Source organism: Peromyscus maniculatus, chromosome 21 (genome assembly GCF_049852395.1).
Source record: "Peromyscus maniculatus bairdii isolate BWxNUB_F1_BW_parent chromosome 21, HU_Pman_BW_mat_3.1, whole genome shotgun sequence".
Classification (NCBI taxonomy): Eukaryota; Metazoa; Chordata; class Mammalia; order Rodentia; family Cricetidae; genus Peromyscus; species Peromyscus maniculatus.
Window position 1 is genome coordinate 19364280 of NC_134872.1, and position 21199 is coordinate 19385478.

A 21199-nucleotide genomic window follows, 5' to 3' on the forward strand; every position below is an offset into this window, starting at 1 on the left:
TTCTTATGAAGTCTAGGCAAAGACAACTCCATCCTAGGTTGTCTCTCATTATCCTCAGCTTTGTCATTCTGGTTTTTAAAAATATTTATTTGTGTGTGGGTATATGCATGTGTGTGTGTGTGTGTGTGTGTGTGTGTGTGTGTGTGTGTATGTATGGGATGTGTGTGGGTCTGCATGCCTGTGCAAACATAGGGAGGTGAGGAGAGAGCATGAGTTCCTTGGAGCTGGAATTATAGGCATTTACAGGATGCGTGGCTTGTTTTGTTGGTAATGGGATCTGAATTCAAATCCTCATGATTGTGCAACAAACGCTCTTAACTGCTGAGCCATCTCTCCAGCCCCATATCGCACTGCTTTATTTTCTCGAAGAGTTAAGAATCTTTTCAGCAGGGCATGCTGGTGCACGCCTTTAATCCCAGCACTCAGAGACAGTCACATCTCTGTGAGTTCAAGGCCAGCCTGGTCTGCAAAAGTAAGTTCCAGGACAGCCAGGGCTATTACACAGAGAAACAGTGTCTTGAAAAAGAAAGAAAAGAAAAATCTTTTCAAGGTGGAGCGGATCCCCTTTGAGGCACGCGGTTGGAGGGTGGTGATGAGTTACGGCTTTTGTTAGAGCGTAGAAAATAGATGCCTTTTTGTTTGTTCTTAGCATTGTGCAGTTTGGCTTTTTAAGGGATATTTAAAATTCTTATGTGGCGATATTTTAAAACACTTGATATTTTAACATTTTATACACAATATAAAAGCAAAGCGTGGGTACATATGTATAACATCACAGAGACAGACAGGCATTTTTCTTTGCATTTTTGAGGACGTCATTCAGTGTTCCATCATCTCGTCAAGGTACTTTAGATGTGATCCTTCTGCTGTCCACCTAATCACTCATTTAAAAAACCACCATCGGGCTGGAGAGGTGGCTCAGAGGTTAAGAACACTGCCTGCTCTTCCAGAGGTCTTGAGTTCAATTCCCAGCAACCACATGGTAGCTCACAACCATAATGAGATCTGATGCCTTCTTCTGGTGTGCAGGCATACATGCAGATAGAATACTGTATACATAATAAATAAATAAATAAATAAATAAATAAATAAATAAATAAATAAATAAGAGAAAAGTAAAACCACCACCAGTGAAATCTGCAGGAACATATAATGTTCATATGTGAGTGTGTGTAGAAGCTCTTTTCCATAGGGGAAAAAGTAGAGTCTCCTGGGGCTGGCAATAGTGACATAGATGGCTGGGGGTGAGGTGGGGCATGTGCCCTTAGATGGTGAGGGGACCAGGAGAAGGGTTGAGGAGAATTAACCAAGACCAATATTATTTGGAAATTTCATAATGAAACTTAATATTGTGCACACACACACACACACACACACACACACACACACACACACACACCACAAACATATATACACTGTTTTTGTTTTTCAAGACAGGGGTTCTCTGTGTAGGCTGTTCTGGAGCTCGTCGCTCTGTAGACCAGGCTGGCCTGGAACTCAAGAGGTCTTCCTGTTCATGCATGTGCTGGGATTAAAGGCGGAATATATATATATATATATATTTGAAAAGCAGTTTTAAATGTTAGCAGCAAAAGTAAGAGACTCTCTACATTAAGGCAATATCACTTTTGTGGCTAGCTATTTCAATTTAATACATTTGAATGGTGTTACTCCTGGAGGGAAATTACAAAAGAGAGGAGATCGAGAGAGAGGGGAAAAAAAAATTAGGTCGGATTGTCCAGAAACAGTAGGACGACCCTGGAGGGAAAGCCGAGCTCGGAGTCAGTTGGCGCCCGCCCTCCTGCTTTTCCTCCAGCCGCGGTTTCCGCTGCCTTTCGCGCTCTGGGCTCCCAGGCAGCCCCGCCCCATGGTAGCTCGGCTGTGATTGGCTCCTTTGAACGTCTACGGGGACCCTGATTGGTGGATCCCAGGCGCTTTATCGCGGTGAGTTTGAAACTGCTGGCACTCGGCCTCGGAGCTCCCGGAGTCGCTGCTTCCGCGCAGTCCGGAACTGCGGTGTGGCGGCCGCGGGAACCAGGGAGGTATGGCGTGTGAGGCGGGCCGGGTACGGGCAGGGCCTGCGGGGCCTCCGCGTGAGCCCGGGGGGACCCCCCGTGGACGGGGCACGGCATCCAGGGTCCCCTTGTGGGCGGGTGGGGCCTCCACGTGAGGACGTGGTCTCCTGTGGACGGGTAGGGCCTCCGCTGAGCCCGGCTGGGTCCCCCTGTGGACGGGTAGGGCCTCCCGTGAGCCCGGGGGTCCCCCTGTGGACGGGTAGGGCCTCCCGTGAGCCCGGGGGTCCCCCCCCCTGTGGAAGGGCAGGGCTTCCCCTGAGCCCGGGGTCCCCGCGGACGTGCAGGGCCTCAGGCGAACCCCGGGTCCCTGCAGAGCCGCAGGGCCTCGCTGGAGCCCCGGGGGTGGGCGGGGTGCCAAGCCGGGTCCCAGGCCCTGTCGGTCGCCGGGGCTGAGCTAGGCTGCTGCACCACGTCAGAGGCCCTCCGTGGGTACTGAGGCCGAGACTGCTCCGTGGTCGTTTAAAAGCATTGCTATCGAGGTCCAGAGCCAAGGAAGAACCTGGGATCGTTCTTTGTGTTTTTAGTTGTCTCCGTTTGTAGACAGGCACAGACGGTACCCAGGCTAAGAACGGCCGAGACGTAGAAACAGTGATGCTTTAACATCCGTCGTCTTAAAAAAAAAAAAAAAATTAGCGACTACTGAAGGTTCTGGTGTGCACATCACCATCCCCCCACTACTTGGAGGTCTGGTCTAGAGAGGTGCACTGGGCAGCTCATAGCTCCAGCCCCAGGAGCCTGGAAAATGTTGGAAGGAAATGAGCCAGCTTTGAAGACGCGTTAACTCTTAGCTGTATGCACAAAAGGGGCTGGAAAGTTTTCATGTTCTATAGTTATACGACGTAGGCATTATTGAAGAAAAGGGATTTTTTTAAATGTCCATTGTAATTTCATAAAAATACGCATCGCTGAGATTTTTTTTTGAGCTACTGACTGACTCCTTGTGCTACCACACTCCACGGGATTCATTTTACTTGGGAAAGGAATCCGTGAGGAACAGAACTCACAAAATGTCAGCTCTTCGGTGATCTGTGGCAAAGGGCTTTCACGGCAAAGGTGCTTAGCTTTTTTCCCACCATTCTTTGAGGCGAGGATTTTTTTTTTTTCTTTTGTTGGTGACGCTTTGCAAGTGTGATTAGAATTTTGTACAAATACACTGCCTTGGGATTATGGCTGTGATGAAACACTGTGGCCAAAGCATTTTGGGGAGGAAAGGGTTTCTTTGACTTTTACCTTCCACATCACAGTTCATCATCACAGGAAGTCAGGAAAGGAATTCAAACAGGGCAGGAACCTAGAGGCAGGGCCTGCTGTATAGAGACCATGAAGGAATGCTGCTGACTAGCTTTTTTTTTCTCTTTTCTTTTCTTACGGCTCGCTCAGCCTGCCTTTTCATAGAACCCAGGACCATGGGATACCAGGGATGGCACCACCTACAATGATCTGGGCCCTTCCGGTCAAGACTAAGAAAATGCTCTACGGGCTTGCCTGCAGCCCCCATCTTGGGGAAGCATTTTCTTAATTGAGGTCCCCTCCTCTCGGATGACTTTAGCTGGTGTCACACTGACATAAAATTAGCCAGCACGTTTCCCTTGGAGTGTCTTGAGTGGGATTGTCTGTGGCTGCTTTTTAAAAGGCACTCAGTTCACTTGAGTGGCTAAAAACATTCCTGCTGCTCAAGTAAACTGGATGCTTGTAATATAAACACATGCTTGTATAAAGAACAAATGCTCTTTCTAGTGGTTGTACTTTAGGGAAGGTGGCACATCCTTTCTTTTTGAGACAGTGTTGCAGTAAACTAGGCCAGAGGGTGGCCTTGAACCTGCTCTTCTGCTTCAGCTTTCCTTGTGCTATGGTTACATCAGGCATGACATCCTTTTCGTAGATTCTTACGATTTTCAGAAAATTAAAACGGTACAAATTTAGTACAGTAGCAGTGTGTCTTGAAATAGTTGGGTAGAATTAGCATGTATTGGCGTTAAAATCACTATTCTGGTTTTTTTTTTTTTTTTTGAAACTTACAGTCCTAGAAGTCAAACCCAAGGCTTTATGCGTTTCTTTTTTTTTAATTTTGAGACATAGTGTCACTAAGTTGTTCTAGACAGCCTTTAACTTTTCATCCTTCTGTATCAGCCGCCTCAGTAGCCGGGATGACAGGCCTTTCTCACCAGGCGGGCTTGATTTGTGAAATGTGAAGAGGCCAAATACTATGCTGTATAGAATATGCAAACGCAATGTCTTGGGAGCCGAGAAGGCTCAGAGAGCTACTGCAAGAGTAGCTAAACCCTGGTAATATGTTTTGATATAATAGCATATTTATGGGCTATGCAGAAGGCACTGTGGAAGACAATTTGTAATCACACCAGTGTTTGCTCTTATTTTAGGGTCCATCATAACCTGTTGAGTAACTATGGAAGACTATATCAAAATAGAGAAAATTGGAGAAGGTGAGTGGTTTTAGTATAAAGTTTTTGAAAACAATTCATGAGTGCTCCTGTGTAACACAAAAACATTAAGTGCGCTCATTGATGTATTTGTACTTATGTGCATTAGCACACTGTTACAGTTGTTGTTAGTGGTCTCCTTAACAGAATCTGGAATCACTCTTGAGTTACTCCTGTAGGGGATTATCTCAACTCTATTGAAGTGGGCAGGGTCTTCCTCCCATTGTGGGCCCCACGCCCTGGCTGAGATCCTGGACTATAAATGGAGAGAAGGAGCTAAGCCTTAGTAAACCTCACTCTCAGCTGCCTTGTGTTCCTGCTGCTGCTGCTGGACTGTGACCCAGACTCCGAGTCCAAACAAACCCTTCCTTAGGTTGTCTTTGTCTGGGTGTTTGTCACAGCCACAGCAAGACATAGTTTACTTATAACCTAAACCATTCTCATTCAAGAGAATTTAAATTATTCTGAATCCTTGAGACCATAGGGCCTCACACACTAGACCACTGAGCTGGTCTCACTTCTGGTACTGAACACCTGGATGCCTGTGTTTCGGAAACAGTACTGATAGCTTGTATGTGTGTTTTGGGGAGTAGAATTATGCTAATTTCACAATATACTTTTAGTCTTAATTAATTCTAAATATTAGACTAAGTTGTATGTAAACTAGGTACAGTAATTGACAAACTAAGCTGAATGATTTTCTCTGTGGTTACCATGGGCAAGAATGGCTTAAACTTCGTGGCTTTCATGTGTTGTTCAGTTCCTTTCTGGAGTATTTTGAACAATGCTTAGGCCCATGTGGCATAAATGAGGGATGAAAATAACCCTTTCCTATTTCTTTCTTTTTTTTCTCCCTGCAACAGAATTTCCATATTTCTACCTAGGAGTCGAGACGTTATTCTTAGCTCTCCAGGAGCAAACGATGGAGCTTGTTTCTCTGTGGGTTCTGTTGAGGACCATTTTCATTTGCATTGTGTTCAGAGACCCCACTTACACAGGGTATTAAAACCAAGGCAGGGAATTTAGTAAGCCACGTAGTGTTCAGATGGGAGTTGGGGGTTTCTGTCTTAATGGGACCATCGTCTCCACAGTGGTCTCCTTACACGGTAACCACCCTCTCAGCAGCCTCATCTGCTGCCACCTGCCTCTCCCATTGGATTCTTTGACCCCCTCAGATAGGGCTATCTAAAGCCATCCCATGCTGGCTTCTCTTTTCAACTCGTGCTAGTTCAGTGCTCCTCAACTGTCCTAATGCTGCGACCTTTTAATACAGCTGCTACTTCACAACTGTAGTTTTGCTGCTGTTGTGAATTGTGTGAATGTCTGTTTCCCGTAGTCTTAGGTGACCCCTGTGAAAGAGTGGTTCAACCCTAAAGGGGTCTCGACCCACACGTTGAGAACCAAGGCTCTAAGTTGAAGGAATTTGCTTGTTTCCCCCTCAGTATTCCGTTTAGTTGCTCCAGGTTTAAGCTCCACAAAGGCTGAGGCCCCGACATCTCTCACTGCTCAGGTACCGGAGCACTTTCACCTGCTTTCCTGAACTCTTCTCCGACCTAGAGGCTTGTCTGCTCCTTTGTATCTGGCTGTCTTGGGTTCTGTGTAGGCTGTGCTGAAAAGCTGACTTGTTGAAATAATTTGAAAACTAGGTGATCTTGTCCACATAGAATTTTCTTGTGCTAATAATACCAGCTACGTGGTCGAGCCTGTGGATAAGATAGAAGATATGTCTCTACCACGTTAGTGTTTTCTTACTTAGTCACCTGCGTATTGTTGGCCACCGTGCCCAGCAAGACAGTCTTCAACTCACATAGCTGTCTACACTGGTTGGTGGAGGCTTCCTTGGCATTTAGTAAGCACTCCAGAAACATTTGTGAGGATTCGTGTCTTTTACCACTCAGTGCTATTGGGCCTTTACCCCCAGGGTAGCTGAGATCTTACGCTCGCTTTTACTGTACGATCCTTTTAAAAATGAAGTGTATATAGTTGTCTGAGTGTGGGTTTGTACAGGTATGCAGAGTCCACGGAGGCCAGGTGTTGGCCACTCTGGAACTGGAGTTACAGGTGGTTGTGAATTGTCTCGTATAGGTACTGGTCCTCTGCAAGGGCAGTGTGAATTCTCACCCTGAGACATCTCTCCAGCCTTGTTTGATACCTGCCCCCCCCCCATTATTAAATGATTTAAAATACTTCTGAATCAAAAACATGTTTATTTCATAACTAGTGTTCAGTGATTGACAAGTGAAGTGGTTGTGCTTTGTTTAGCCCTATTGCAGACATTCATTGAGAAGAGCCATGTCAACACAATTCTGTGTTGTCTAAGAATCAATGTTGACTGAGTGTTGGCTCTACTCATGACTTAGTTCTGCACATGATTCCAGGATTGAAGTAGTACACTGGGAGGAAACAGAAAATGCTGTAGGAATTCAGAATTAATAATTTTTTATTGGATTGTGATAAAACTTGCTAAGTGAGACTGCCCAGACAATGTCATCTTGGTAATGGCTTAGCTGCTGTGTGCTTCATACCAGTTAGATATCCACCCTCAAGGAACATGTGAGTGCAGAGATTTCCTGCAGCTTTGCAGAAAAAATGTAGTCAGTGCTTTTTAGCTGGAATATTTTGGTTATTCAAAGTCACCTAGCATTTGGTCAAAATAGGATTTTATTTGAAATAATATCATTAAAATGACTGAATTGTTAGGAAAACATACTGTCCTGGAATTTAAAAAAAATGCTGGCACAGATACCATGTGGGTGTCCACTTGCTGCTGAGCAAACTGCTTAGTATTCTAAGCAGTTGGTCATTGGGGCAGAGTCTTGGAACCAATAAGAGCTGTGGCTTAGACATTGAGAAGAAACTGCTCTAGTCCAGGTGATAGGATTGCAGACATACACACCATGCTGGGATCTTTGTCTCTTGAGGCAAGTCTCACTAAGTTGTCCAGGCTTTAGCCTTTCAAGTAGCTATGATTACAGCTGTGTGTCACCAGGCCTGGTGTTCTAGCCATTTTTGAAGTCATACTGATGCCATGAAAAGCTGTCCAACAAAGTTGTATATAGATACCCAGGGAGTTTAGTACCTCTTCAACTGGACCCGAGTTTAGAAGGTGCCTGTGATACCTGGGAAGTGCATGCAGCACAGGTGTGAGCTGGGTCATTAGTCCGGCTTGCTGTGCCGGCCACACCCCACTGTCTCTTCTTACTGTTATGCTGTTCATGTGACACTCAGGTTGGTGTTTTCAACATTCCCAACTGGAGGCAGGCTTGCTACTGTAGCAGTAGCAGTTTTATTGGTCTTCATAAAAATGTGTGGTATTCGTCTCTGTTTCTCTGTGCTGGGTGAGGAGTGTTGACTACATTTTGAGATGTGTAAAAGTGTCATGGAAAGCATACATCATTGCAGTTTTCTGAGTGTCACGGTGCCTCCTAGGGACTGTTTTCTGAGCTTCCGTTTACTCAGTGTTTTAATTGCATGCAGGATATTTGACTGGTGAATTTCAGCCTGTAGGAGATCCACTTCCTAATGTTGATGTGCTGGCTCATGAAAGAAACTTAACTGGGGAGACTTGGGTGACCCCAGAGTTTTATTCTTAAGCTATGGGTATGGTAGGTTTCTTTTTGGAAGTAGTGAAAGTTTTAAGTTTGTGTGAGGTGACCTCCTGTCTGGTCACACAGCAGGCATATCTATCATGTGACACCTTAAGGGTTCACTTTAAAAAATCTCTTTGCTTCATTTCAGGTACTTATGGTGTGGTGTATAAGGGTAGACACAGGACTACTGGCCAGATAGTGGCCATGAAGAAAATCAGACTTGAAAGTGAGGAAGAAGGAGTGCCTAGTACTGCGATTCGGGAAATTTCTCTGTTAAAAGAACTTCGCCATCCAAATATAGTCAGGTGTGCTATGTCTGAATTAAATTCTCCCCATGCTACTTCAGATCAACCTTAATGTGGGAATTTTTACATCTGCTTAGTTTCCGGGTGGAGTTGGGATAGAGTCCTGTTTATTTTTGTTGATTATGATACTAGGAGATAGAGAACAGCCTGTTCAAAGAATTCCAGACATGGTGCTGAGAACTGGCGTTGTCTGGAGGAGCAGGCATGGTAGCTGCTCCTTGAGGACCTTTGTCAGCCCCTATTCAGAGCCCAGCTCTCCACAGGCCCTTTACACACGTAGCTAGGGCTGAGCGGGGGACAATGTTTTACTTTTTTATTGACTCATTTGGACTGGGTCTTGGAGGAAGTGGTCTAGTGGTTCATTTGAATTTCTGGTGGTACTAGGTACTGGACCCAGGGCTTTGGGCATGCTAAGAGAGTGCTCTGCCACTGAGCTGTATCCAGGCTGTCTTAGTTTTGGGGTTTTGAATTTTTTAGACAAGATTTTACTCTGGCTCACTCAGCCTGTCCTCCAACAGCCTCAAGTGCTGGGACTGTGGGCTTTTACACCACCTCACCCAGTCTCCAGCCCTCTTTAAATTTAAATTGAGACAGGATCTCACAAAATTACCCAGGTTGGCCTTGTACTCACTCTGTAGCCTGGGCAGTCTTTGAATTTAGAGATCCTCTGCCTTAACATCCTAGCTTCTGCCTCTGTTAGTTGGGGTGACAGTCCTCTACTCTTGTCTTGGGTCTAACTATTGTGCTGGGGCTGGGAATAGGGAACAGCTGTTACAGTTAGGTTCAACTTTAATGTCCATAGTTAATTTATCTCAATGAAAGACGAGCTGAGGGACAAAGACAGGATGTACAGGAAGACATAAATTACTGTCCTGAAATGCCTTCCTCAAGTCTTCAGTGTGAAGGTAGTTTATGAGAAGCTCCTGATCATCGTGAAGTTCTCAGAAGCAGTTGTACTTGGGGAAAGCGCGAGGGCTGAGGTATTTGCTGGACTCTCACGCACAGTTTTTCTGCTCAGTCTTCAGGATGTGCTCATGCAGGACTCCAGGTTGTATCTCATTTTTGAATTCCTGTCCATGGATCTCAAGAAGTACTTGGATTCTATCCCCCCTGGTCAGTTCATGGATTCTTCACTCGTTAAGGTAAGGCTTTACATGCTTTTATAAATACTTATGCACTCTGAGTGTGGGGCTTATCCTTGTGTTTTGTGGGTGAATGTTGGAAACCCTGTAAGGGAATAGAAGTAGAGAGGGTTTTATTTTTTCCCCACACAGATCATCTCGTGCTTATTTTATTACCAGACAGTTGTGGAGTGGAGAGTAGACACCATACTATAGACGATGTATTACATTGCTGGAGACAGAATATGCCATGGCTGAGGCTCAGTGGTCTTATTCTGTGAAGAATACGTTTTGGTTAATGTAAACATTGTATTTCAGTTAAATTATAAATGTATATATATCATATCATTCTTTGTGGTGCTGGGTATTGAACCCAGGGCATTGTGCATAATTAGGCAAGCATTTTTCTCAGCAAATGTATGTAGATAGATTTTAAATGTCTAAGGTAAAGGTGTGTTAACCTTAAACCAGCTTTATTTTTATACTGAGCTACCATCTGCTTTCTTGGAGACACTGTCATGTTGACTTTGTATGTATATAAAGAATGGGATCATCTCTGTATATGTATTGCACACACATTAGTTGGCCTTTTTATTTCTGTTTCATGAATGGTTTAATAACCATTATTAAACCATTTCCATTTTTTGCCATTTCTGTGACTTCCTAATTTAGTGATTGCTGTTCTTGTGGACCATGCTGCAGTGATTGTCTTTATGTGCAGTAGGGGCTGCCCTGGAATTCCCATCCTCCAGCCTCTGTCTCCCAAGTGTGGGGATCGTAGGCTTGTGCCACTGAGTCCACCTCTTTATGTCACCGTTGAGATGAATTCTTGGACTGGAATAAAATGGAATATATGTGTTTATATTTAAGATCTTGGCAGATAGGACCATATGACCTCTAAAAATCAGTTATTTTATTATATCATTACCCAAATTTGATTGTATGTATCTTTTAAATAGTCTCAGTAGTTTATGTAAAGGGGCTTATTATAGTTATTTATTTGATATTTAACATGATTTATGCATAGCCTATTCATACTCACTGATCTTTCTATATTACGATATTGTTCAATAATTTAAAAGGTCTTTTTAGTAACACAATGATAATTCCTTCCCTTGCTTTTTTTCTCACTTTAATTTGTTAGTGGTGCCCACCATTGCCAATGTTTTATATTATGTATGTCTTAGGGTTACTATTGCTGTGATGAAACACCATGACCAAAGCAACCTGGGGAGGAAAGGGTTTATTTTGCTGACAGTCCATCACTGAAGGAAGACAGGGCAGGAACCTGGAGGCAGGAGCTGATGCAGAGGCCATAGAGGAGTGCTGTTTACTGGCTTATTCCTCATGGCCTGTTCAGCCTGCTTTCTTTTTTTTTTATCCCCGAAGCTGAGGACCGAACCCAGGGCCTTGCGTTTGCTAGGCAAGCGCTCTACCACTGAGCTAAATCCCCAACCCCCAGCCTGCTTTCTTATAGAACCAAGGACCATATATGTTAGCTCAGGGATGGACCCACCCAGAATGGTCTGGGCTCCAACATCAATCACTTAATCAGGAAAATGCCCTACAGGCTTGCCTACAGCCTGACCTTATGGAGGCGTTTTTTTCTCAATTGAAGCTCCCTCTTCTCCAGTGACTAGCTTGTGTTAAGTTGACATAAAACTACCCATCACAATATTCTTAATGGCTTTTGTACTTTGTTTTAGTTTTATGCCTTGTTGAAGATAATATACTAGATCAGATGTATTAGAATAATGTCAATATTTTTCTGCCCCCCCCCATTTTCATTTTGTTTTGTAACACAAAGACTCATTTTGTTTTCAGAACTAGATTGTGAGGCTTTAGGGACATCTCAGTGGGGGAATGCTTCTGTTGTAAGCCTGAGGACTTGGGTTCTGGTTCCCAGCATCTGTACGAGTCAGGTGTGGCAGTGGGTACATCTATAAAGGGCAGAAGAGAAGGGGGTGTGTCCCAGGGGTGTACTGACCAGCCAGTTTGGCCAGAATGGCGAACTTCAGGTTTAGTGAGAGATGCTACCTCAAAAACTAAGGTGGAAGTAATAGCAGAAGACAGACTTCCACCTCTGCCCTGGTACCTGCATGGGCAAACATAGTCGAGTGTACACACACACACACACACACACACACACACACACACACACGAGTTTTATCTGTTTTACATATTTTCCCATTTCAAACTTGCAGTCAGTCAGATGTCTCCAAAGAGGAAGTGCATGTGTAGAGTGAGAGAAATGAGAAAGAGCAACTGTATTCCAGAAGGAAGCACTTGATGTGCGTGTGTGGAAACTTCTCTGCAGGAGGCTAACTTGTGACTGGGAGACTGGGGACACAAGCTTAAATGCTCCCGTGGGTCTAGGTACATCCTTCCATACACTTACACTGTATGGACAGGTTTCCTGCCCAGAGCTTATGGTGGTGGAAAGGTGCCTGAAAGGTCTTTTCGTAGTTAAATTATTTCTCTGCGGCATAATTTCTTCAGAAACAGTGATCATTTCAGAGTCCTGTGGCATGGTTAAATTTCTGACTTGTTTTTTTCTAGAGCTACCTGTACCAAATCCTCCAGGGGATTGTGTTTTGTCACTCCCGAAGAGTTCTTCACAGAGACTTGAAACCTCAGAATCTATTGATCGATGACAAAGGAACAATCAAACTGGCTGATTTTGGCCTGGCCAGAGCTTTTGGGATACCGATTAGAGTGTACACACACGAGGTGAGCTGGGTGGCTGCCAAGAAAGAACTGCTTGGGTGAGAAAAGTTTCTGCTCTGGTAGTATCCGTTTATTCTTCTAGCCTCTGAAGTCACTCGAGTGTATGTGAAATACAGATATTTTCACACTGAAACTTTAGGCGTGTTTTATCAGGGGAGATTCCTGGAGAGGCCTCACAGAAGTGAGGGCTTACTGTAGCTTTTGGAGTTCTTACTTGTTTATATTGGTCTTTCCCAGAGCTGTGGTTCCTCCTGATTGGACCCTGCTAGAGGGTCATCAGATCAATTAAGAGGCAGGTTTTACTGTGTGAGGTATCTATTATTCTGATACATTTAGGAGTCAGTAACTATATAGTTGAGGGAGGGAGGGGGGAGGGGTTTTTTTTGTTTTCTTTTTAGATTTATTTATTTATTATGTATATAGCATGTATGTCTGCATGGCCAGAAGAGGGCATCAGATCTCATTACAGATGGTTGTGAGCCACCATGTGGTTGCTGGGAATTGAACTTAGAACTTCTGGAAGAACAGCCAGGGCTATTAACCTCTGAGCCATCTCTCTAGCCCCGAGGTAGGGAGTTTATAGCCCTAGTCCTGCACATGTTAGTCAAGTGCTTCGTCACTGCCAAATGGTTGGCATTTCATTGGTTGGTTGGTTGGTTGATTTTCCTCCACAGTGGGGCTTGAACCTAGGGTCTCACACATACCAGGCAAGTGTTCTACCCCTGAACTGTGTTCCTCTTACTTTGAGGAAGTTTCCCTGGCTGTCCTTGAAGTCACTGGACCAGATAGGCTTTGGACTTGTGAATCCTCCCCTCCCGGGAGCTGGGATTAGAGTCTGCATCACTAGACTGGGTTCCTCAGGTGTGTCTGAAAGGGCAGTGACTTGTATAGTGCAAGAACATTGACGCCTGGGGAGTTGTGAACGTGGAGTCCATGGTGTCAGGTGACCAGACCCTTGTCCCTTTCCTGCCTTGTTTCTTTTGGTTTTTGAGGCAGGGTCTCCTGGAGCCCTGGCTGGCCTCAAATTCTTTGGGTGATGGTGAAGACTACCTCTGCCTCTCGGGTGCTGAGATCATGAGTGGGCACTTGTGTGCCTGGTGAATGCCGTGCTGGGGCTCAGATCCTTACATGCTACTTGATAGGCAAGCTCCACTCAGCTGCCTGCTCTCTCAGCCTGTCTTGTTTCTTCCTTTTTGTTTTTCACACTTAGATGAATTTTTTTTTCCTTGGCTATAGCTGCTGTTGACCTCATTAGCATTGTTCTTCCAGGTCATAGAGTCACTATATTGATGAATGTACTATGGTTAACTAGTTCTGAATCACTAATCACTAATTTTTTTTTCTCATGTTTCTGAGTTAATTTTAGTTGCTATGTTAACATAAACAAGACTTGCACTTTGTACAGTACCATTCCTAAACTATCTATTATTTATTCAGTGTTTTTCCTGCTTTAAGTTTTTTGGAACATATCAAGCTGGTTTTTTGTTTGTTTTTGAGACTGTAGGGTCTCACTATGGAGCTCTGGCTAGCCTGGGACTCACTTTGTAGACCAGGCTGGCCTGGAACTCACAGATCTTGCCTGCCTCTGCCTCCTGAGTGCTGAAGTGCTGGGATTACGGGTGGATGCTACCAAGCCCAGCCAGGCCGTAGCTACTTTGATCCTTCTACTTCAGTGATTTGAAAAGCAAGTTTATGGTTTTTACCCACTAATGAGCAGAACTCAGAAATAAACTAATTAGCTTCAGCTAAGTATTTTGTAAATAGTTAATTGACTTACATTCCTGGTGAGGCCTGCACGGCTTTCTAAAAGACAACCCAGTGAAGCAGCTGTATAAGGAACGTTGACTATGTGTGCTCCATCTTGTACCAGGTAGTGACACTGTGGTACCGATCTCCAGAAGTGTTGCTGGGATCAGCCCGCTACTCCACCCCTGTTGATATCTGGAGTATAGGCACCATATTTGCAGAACTGGCCACTAAGAAGCCGCTTTTCCATGGTGACTCGGAGATTGACCAGCTCTTCAGGATTTTCAGGTAATTGTGTTTTATGCCTGAGCTGTTAAAAGCTTATAAGGTTAAATCAAAGGCACCAAGTATGTGATAGCATTTTGTTTTTCTTTCAGAGCTCTGGGCACTCCTAACAATGAAGTGTGGCCAGAAGTAGAGTCTCTGCAGGACTACAAGAACACGTTTCCCAAGTGGAAGCCAGGGAGCCTCGCCTCCCACGTCAAGAACCTGGATGAAAACGGCTTGGATTTGCTCTCAGTAAGCCAGCTGTGCTTTATGGTTTGAGCAGAGTGCTCTTGGGTGTTCGTAGTGACACATGGGGTGACTGGACATACTCAGTCCTGGACTCGGGCAGGAAGAGTCCTGGAGTTAGATGCCTGTGGGGACAGCTGCCTTTGAGATGTGCAGTGCTCGTGGTCTGAGTAACTTCAGGGTTAGACTGTCTCCTTTGCTGCTCACTGGTAGATGCAGTGGGTACGCCGTAGCAGAGGCCAGGGCTCCCACTTTCCACCGTTGAGGGTGCGCTGCTGAATTGTAATGATTCCTTCCTGGCTGTTGTGTGTTTCTCATACTGCACTTCGTTCACAACTGCTTGATACTTTGAGATAGATATTCAGGCTTTTTATAGTGTAAACTCCGGTTCTTGGGTCTGGCCTAGTTTTCTCTTAGAAAGGCTCAGAATTTTGATTTTTCTTCAGTTACATTACTGCACCCAGTTAGCAGTTTTTTTTTTTTTTTTTTTTTTTTTTTTCCGAGACAGGGTTTCTCTGTGTAGCTTTGCGCCTTTCCTGGAACTCACTTGGTAGCCCAGGCTGGCCTTGAACTCACAGAGATCCGCCTGCCTCTGCCTCCTGAGTGCTGGGATTAAAGGCGTGCCCCACCACCGCCTGGCAACAGTTATTTTCTTTACAAAAATGTTGCAAAGAACAAACTTGTTAAAGGCCTGCTTTAGGGAATTTGTTGTAGGTAGAGCTGTGTTTAAATTCTAATTTTTAGAAGGACTCAAATACGTGTTCCAGTTGGTCTTTCAGCTCCGTCACAATCTATAGATTGTGCCACCAGATGGAGCTCAGATTGTCCAGACTCCACAGTCTTCACACTCTTTGCGTGTTGGTGGTGTTGGTTAACTTAGAACCATTGCCGTATTCTGGGCCCAGCCTGCTGGTCACGTCTAAAGGTACCAGCTCTCGTTTGTTGTTTTCTGCTGCTGGTGGGTCATGGATGGAGGTAGGTTTCCATGGGGTTGGCCATGGACTCTCCTGGGCTCTACCCTTAGCTCTCCAGTCTTTGAACATAAAGAATTCCCCCACTTCACTTAACAAAAGTCAATTCTGTACACCGGTTTCCTCAGTTGAGAGGCACCCTGGACTAGCTGATTCTTGCTGTGGCCCTGTCTCCCGCTGAACATTGTGACAGTGTCCTTGTCCTCTGCACTCAGAAGACTGCTGTGCTACACTCAGCAATGTCTGCATCCTTAGCAGACCCTGGAGAAACAAACATTTCCAGTTGGAAACCACTGTGGATTATTGATTAGACTTGGCTTCAGATTTCAGTTTATTTTTCCACATTTACGGATTTGGACAAGTTTCTTAATGTCCTTGAGAGACTTGGTGTCTTAATCTGGAGAGTACTACAGCATATCTCCCTTGTGCTGTGAGGATTAACTGACATGTCCTCCAAGACTTCATACAATTCTGAATGAATGCATGAGTTTAGATAGTAACTAGTTAGCTAAAGTATCTGTAGGGCCTGAGGGTGGAGCCCTGCCAGTATTATGCCCAGCATGCACGAAGCCTTGGGTTTACGGTCTCTAGCACCATACAAACCTGGTGTGGTGGCAGCTGCCTATAATCCCAGCCTTTGGGAGGTAGAGGCAGGGGGGATCAGGAGATTCAAGGTCATCCTCCACTACACTGTAGTTCAAAGTCCCGTTAGCCGTGATGGAGTGGGCTTTTGGTCTGTTAGTGAGTTCATTTTCTCTGAAGATAGTATGTAAGAACAAATTTAAGACCAAATACTTTCTCTGGAGTATATAAATTGGTTTACTGTAAATAATCCATCTATTGTAGCTGTGTTTATAGAAACATATTGTGGATTTTTTCCTTTGTTGGCCTGGGCAAGTGTTATTTGGACACTACATCATGAAACACAATAGTTGATCACCACCTTTTCAGGAATGTTGTGAATAACAGATGGACATGTAATTCTCAAGGGAGATATAATTAACTAGATAATCTGTAAATTTATGTTTCGGTTTTAAAGCTGTCTGAGTGCTTATCTTACAATTTATAACAGAGGCTATAATTACCTTATAATTCCTAACAAAGGTCTGTGAGTTGACCATCTTGGAGGGGTAAATAGAGGGCAGGCTTGGTAGTGAGTTGCTGAAGCTGTTCCCCCAAGCAGGCACTCACTGAAATTACGAATGTGGCTCGCTCTTGGAAGAAGCTAATAAGGCTTGTGGGGTTTTTAAAGGGCTATTTTCTAAGTTTGTTTCTTCTTTTTCTCTCCAGAAAATGCTAGTCTATGATCCTGCCAAGCGAATCTCTGGCAAAATGGCCCTGAAGCACCCGTACTTTGATGACTTGGACAATCAGATTAAGAAGATGTAGCTTTCTGTGGCAGTCCTGCCTGCTGTGGCAGGGCCAGATAGTGGCATTTGCTGTTGGCTCTCTTCCTTCCTGTCTTGTATATTTTCCTTCTGTTGGTCTGTAAACCGTCACCTGGACTTTCCTCATTTCATACATATAACTTAATTAACATGTAAATATTATTCCATATGAATTTAAATATAATAATTCTGTACATGTGTAGATCTCACTGGTGGCTGTTTGTTACTGTAACGAAAGTAAAAGTGTTGCTGCAGGGAACTGGGAGACCTGAATCATTCCGGACTCAGCTCTTCCTGCCGCTGGGACCACCGTGCGTTCTGAAGGAGCTGAGTTCAGGTTTCATGGTGCTTTGTAATGCCTTCATCCTCAGGGTATTTAAGTTTCCTGTCAGTGTCTTGCCATGAGGAAACTACAGTCTGCCTCTGCAGAGACTTTCTCTACAGTGTTTAAGTGTGGATGAGAAGGCCCAAGATCTGAGATCTATAGGGCTTTCAGGAACATAAAACCAGCAGATAGGTGCACCAGAGTGGGCTGAGTTACATCTAGAGACCAAGGGCTGTCCAGAGCGGAAGGGCACTGTAGGGAGTTGCTGTGAAAGCTGTTTGTCCAGTTGGGCTCCTGTGCCGCAGTCAGGTAGGTTAGACTGGTGGCCTTGGCTTCCAAGCCTAACTTGAAAACTGCTTAAACTCTTCTGACAGTGTTGTTTATTAGCAGTGTCTAAAAATGTCCTTGTCCAAATATTTAGCTGAAATTACTCACTTTGGGAATTACATTGTTTAGTTAGGTTGCCTAGTGTGGTTCTTCGAAGCAGCCTGATGTATCTGCTCGTAGTCAAAGGCAATGTCTGCTGCTCTTTTTAAAGTAAAAGGCTGAGATGTTTTAGGTTACTCTTGGGGGGATCTTGAAAAGACTGAGCTCCTCTAGATGGAACAGACTTGTTTCGTTTGTTCCTTTAGCCGGCTCAGTTTACCGTAGCTCAGACTCGGCCCCTGTGCTTCACCGGAGTCAGGGAAGTCCCTGTAGCATTATGCTTCAATTCTAGAGGCTTCTTCTGTCTGTCTCACTTGGAGGGAACGAGTTCACCAGACAGGTCTTCAGTCCTTCCAGTTTTCAGAAACGTTCTCGTGTGTTTAGAGAGCTCCAGTGTTGGAGGCCAGCCTAGAGCTTTGTAACTCTGTTGCTGCCCATCTCTACTCACAGGACCAACCTGGGCAGATCAGTAAGTAGTCAGTGGTTGGCCAATGCTGTTTGCTGCAGAAACCTGTGGTAGTGACGTTTTCCTGCTGCTGATGTAAACCGGGCTCGTGACTTAAGAGCCCTGGGGTGAGGGTTGGTCATAGGCCCTGGTTCCTGCAGTATTTGCCTTAAAACCTGAGCCTCCTAATATCTTCCTTAGGGGCATGAATTGGGGATTTGGCCCCCCTCCCTCCCCCTCAGGTTTTTGTATGCTTAACTTAATTTGAATTGGGTTTCTGACATTTAATCTCAAGAGTCCTGACTAACACAATGATCAGCGCAACATGATTTAAATGACTTAAAAACTTCCAATTTTGAAGCACTTGAAGTTAGATTGTACTTTAATTTCTTTTAAGATTGCTTATAGAGCATTGCTTCTGTTGTAGGTAGCTTCAGATACTGTTGTCCTTCATTTACCTTTCAGAGGACCTGTAGATTTTGAAGTGTTCCTGTGTAGCACCTACTGATTAGTGAAGAGAAGAAAATAAAGTACAATGGTCTGGAGGCAGTCCTCTTGAAATGATCTCAGCCGTGTGCTCTGTTACGGAAGTAACTGGGTAACAAAAGCAGTTGTAGTGCTTTTGGAAGGCACCTCAGTGGTGACTGAGTGGCATGCTATTTCCAGACAGTTTACAGACTATAAACATGCTGCCATGTGAGACCATGAGAATGACTACCGTAGCGTGTTCTTTATAATAGAGGTTTCATGCCCACAGCATAGCTGTTGGTCTTGGCCCCTCATGAGGTGGCAAGTGTCTTCACGAGCAGGACAGCCACACTCTTATTCTGAGAGTTGGCTGCTTCAATCCCAGCAGCTTTAGAAGTGCTTTGGACTTTAAAAACTTATCAAGAGTAAGCACTAATGGAAAATGACTCGGAACATAAAATGATCACAATTTCCCAGAAGACAGAATGAGATTTTGGGTGGTATTTCGATGTAGGGTTTCTCTGTGTGCCAGCCCTAGCTGTCCTGGAACTCGCTTTGTATACCAGGCTGGCCTCGAACTTACAGAAATCTGCCTGCCTGCAACCTTAGAGACCGCTGAACTTTCTGGATTCTTACCCATGCCAAAAACCTCAGAACAGTCACGTGCCTTCCACCCCAGCCTTTGGTGTACCTCACCCACTTCGAACAGTAAATCTCACTTCCTCGTTATCAATGTTGTATAACATTAGTCTTTGTTTTCTTCATTAGAAGGCCACACAGACATCCAGGAAATGGATCTTGGGTTTTCTGGCTCCTGGTTTAAAACGATGGAAAATTGTTTCTAAATCTGACAAACTTTAGTTGTAGGGAAGTTGTATGTAGTCAGCAATGGAAGCAAAGGACATGAGACAGACACTTCAGTCAAAGGGAGGTAGGAGGGAGGATCACTGAGTTCTCAACCAGCCTAGACTGCAGTTTGGAACCCACCTCCACTTCTGAAGAGAGGGTAGTGTCAGATCTGAGAGGGTTGTGTAGAATGGGCCTTTTTTTTCCAGACATTAGGCTGAAAAGGGGACAGTAAGCCGGAGACCAAGTACGGTTGTCATCAGTAACTTGTGCACTCCTTAGAAATTCATTCTTTACCCTCCTTCAGAGGGTGATTGAAGACTCAACTAGATCTCAGATGCTGGAGGGTTTTGCTGGAAAGGCTTTCAGCACCAGCCAGGTTGACCTCAAGGTAATCCTGCCTCAACCTCCTGGGTACTGTGATTATAGCTGTAAGTCACCATGTGTGCTCTGGGCAGTTTTCTGTCTTCATAATAACCAAGGACAAACCAGCTTCCTTACAACTGTGTGCCAGACAGATACTAGCTGTACTCAGGTAGTATCACACACATTTGGTCCCTGGTGCCAGAACAAAGAACACAGCCTCGAGAAATTTCTCCTACTGGAATCCAGCATGACCCCAAACAAGGAAGACTTAATCATTTAGCGTGCCTAATGGCATGAAATGAAAGGATTATTCACAAACGGAAAACTGGACTTAAGCAGATGCTTATTTGAACACAAACATCAAGTCCTACTTTTCATGTTGTCTCCAATTACACGATGCAATATTTTTACCAGAAGAAGCTCTTTTTAAAACAGCCTTCTAGGGAGTGAATAAACAGGACTATTTTTGGCTAACAGCTGCTTCTGAAAAATGAGATGTCAGCAAAGCAAGCTGTTGTTTAAAGAAAACTAATTACCCAGCTACCTTGGGCTTGGATGGGGGTAAATAAGGCCCTCCTGTTTCATGTCAATGTTTTGTCTGGGGTTTTAATACTGTTAGATATTTCACTCCACTTTCCATTTGGATCAAATGGACTTAAAGGATTCCTTGGGTTTCTGCTGTCCTTTGTGTTTGTGAAGCTTCGTAAAGCGATTTCTTTGCTTAGCCACCAACGGCTGTTTGGTTTAATGCAAAACAATGTGTTTAAGGACACATTAAACTCTAAGTGACCCAGTGATGAAATATGTGTGCATGCATTTAATTATGCAAATGTCAACGCATAGTTCATCAGCAATGTCTTCTCTATCTATGTATAGGCTTTGAAACAGTTTTTGGAAATTTGTTTTGAGGGCAACAAGTGTGTGAGCTGTCAATATCTCATCTGAGGACGCATGTGGGGGTGATAGTGCCAGTGCCGAAGGGGAGCCGTTCTGAAAACTAGGGACAGTTAAATGTACCCAAGATGCCACTAGTGTCACAGAGGCCAGGCCGTTCCCATGGTGGGCATTAGAGCAAATGCTCCAAGGATGCTGGTGATAATCTTGAGAAATGAAAAGCAGCACTGAAGCAGTGGGAAGAAACGTCTCCCCCATTACACCTGTTCCTGTGGAGGAGTCTACGTTTGCTTCGTTTCCTTTTGCAGTACTGTGGAGCCAACGCAGGGCCTTGTGCATTCCAGCCAAGTGATCTCCTATGCTGAGCTGCATCCCCAGGCTGCCCTTGCCTAAGCTCATTATGAGGCCCAGGTAGACCTTGAACATGGTCTTCCTCTTCCAGCCTCAAGATGACTGCCACCAGGCCTAGTGAGTTGGGTGTGTTTTCAGGAGTGTCTTCTAGGGATCAGGTCTGATCTTCACGAACACTGTTACTAGACAGCAACTGGGGCG

At 44.6% G+C, this 21199-nt stretch overlaps 1 protein-coding gene across 3 annotated transcripts; it reads left to right on the forward strand.

Annotated features, from left to right (window-relative positions):
- The first annotated feature begins 1930 nt into the window (after window positions 1–1930).
- On the forward strand, window positions 1931–17079 carry Cdk1 (cyclin dependent kinase 1). Of its 3 annotated transcripts, none has more exons than XM_006994208.4 (8): window positions 1931–2042; window positions 4457–4519; window positions 8255–8411; window positions 9430–9553; window positions 12092–12262; window positions 14130–14293; window positions 14383–14524; window positions 16780–17079. In XM_006994208.4, exons 2-8 carry the CDS (start codon window positions 4483–4485, stop codon window positions 16876–16878), a joined length of 894 nt encoding a protein of 297 aa, XP_006994270.1. In that variant the 5' UTR covers window positions 1931–2042; window positions 4457–4482; the 3' UTR covers window positions 16879–17079. The 3 variants fall into 3 exon arrangements, with proteins under 3 accessions (XP_006994270.1, XP_076413157.1, XP_042121984.1); XM_076557042.1 differs by lacking the exon at window positions 1931–2042 and adding an exon at window positions 2162–2192; XM_042266050.2 differs by lacking the exon at window positions 1931–2042 and adding an exon at window positions 4206–4361.
- The last annotated feature ends 4120 nt before the right edge of the window (window positions 17080–21199 follow it).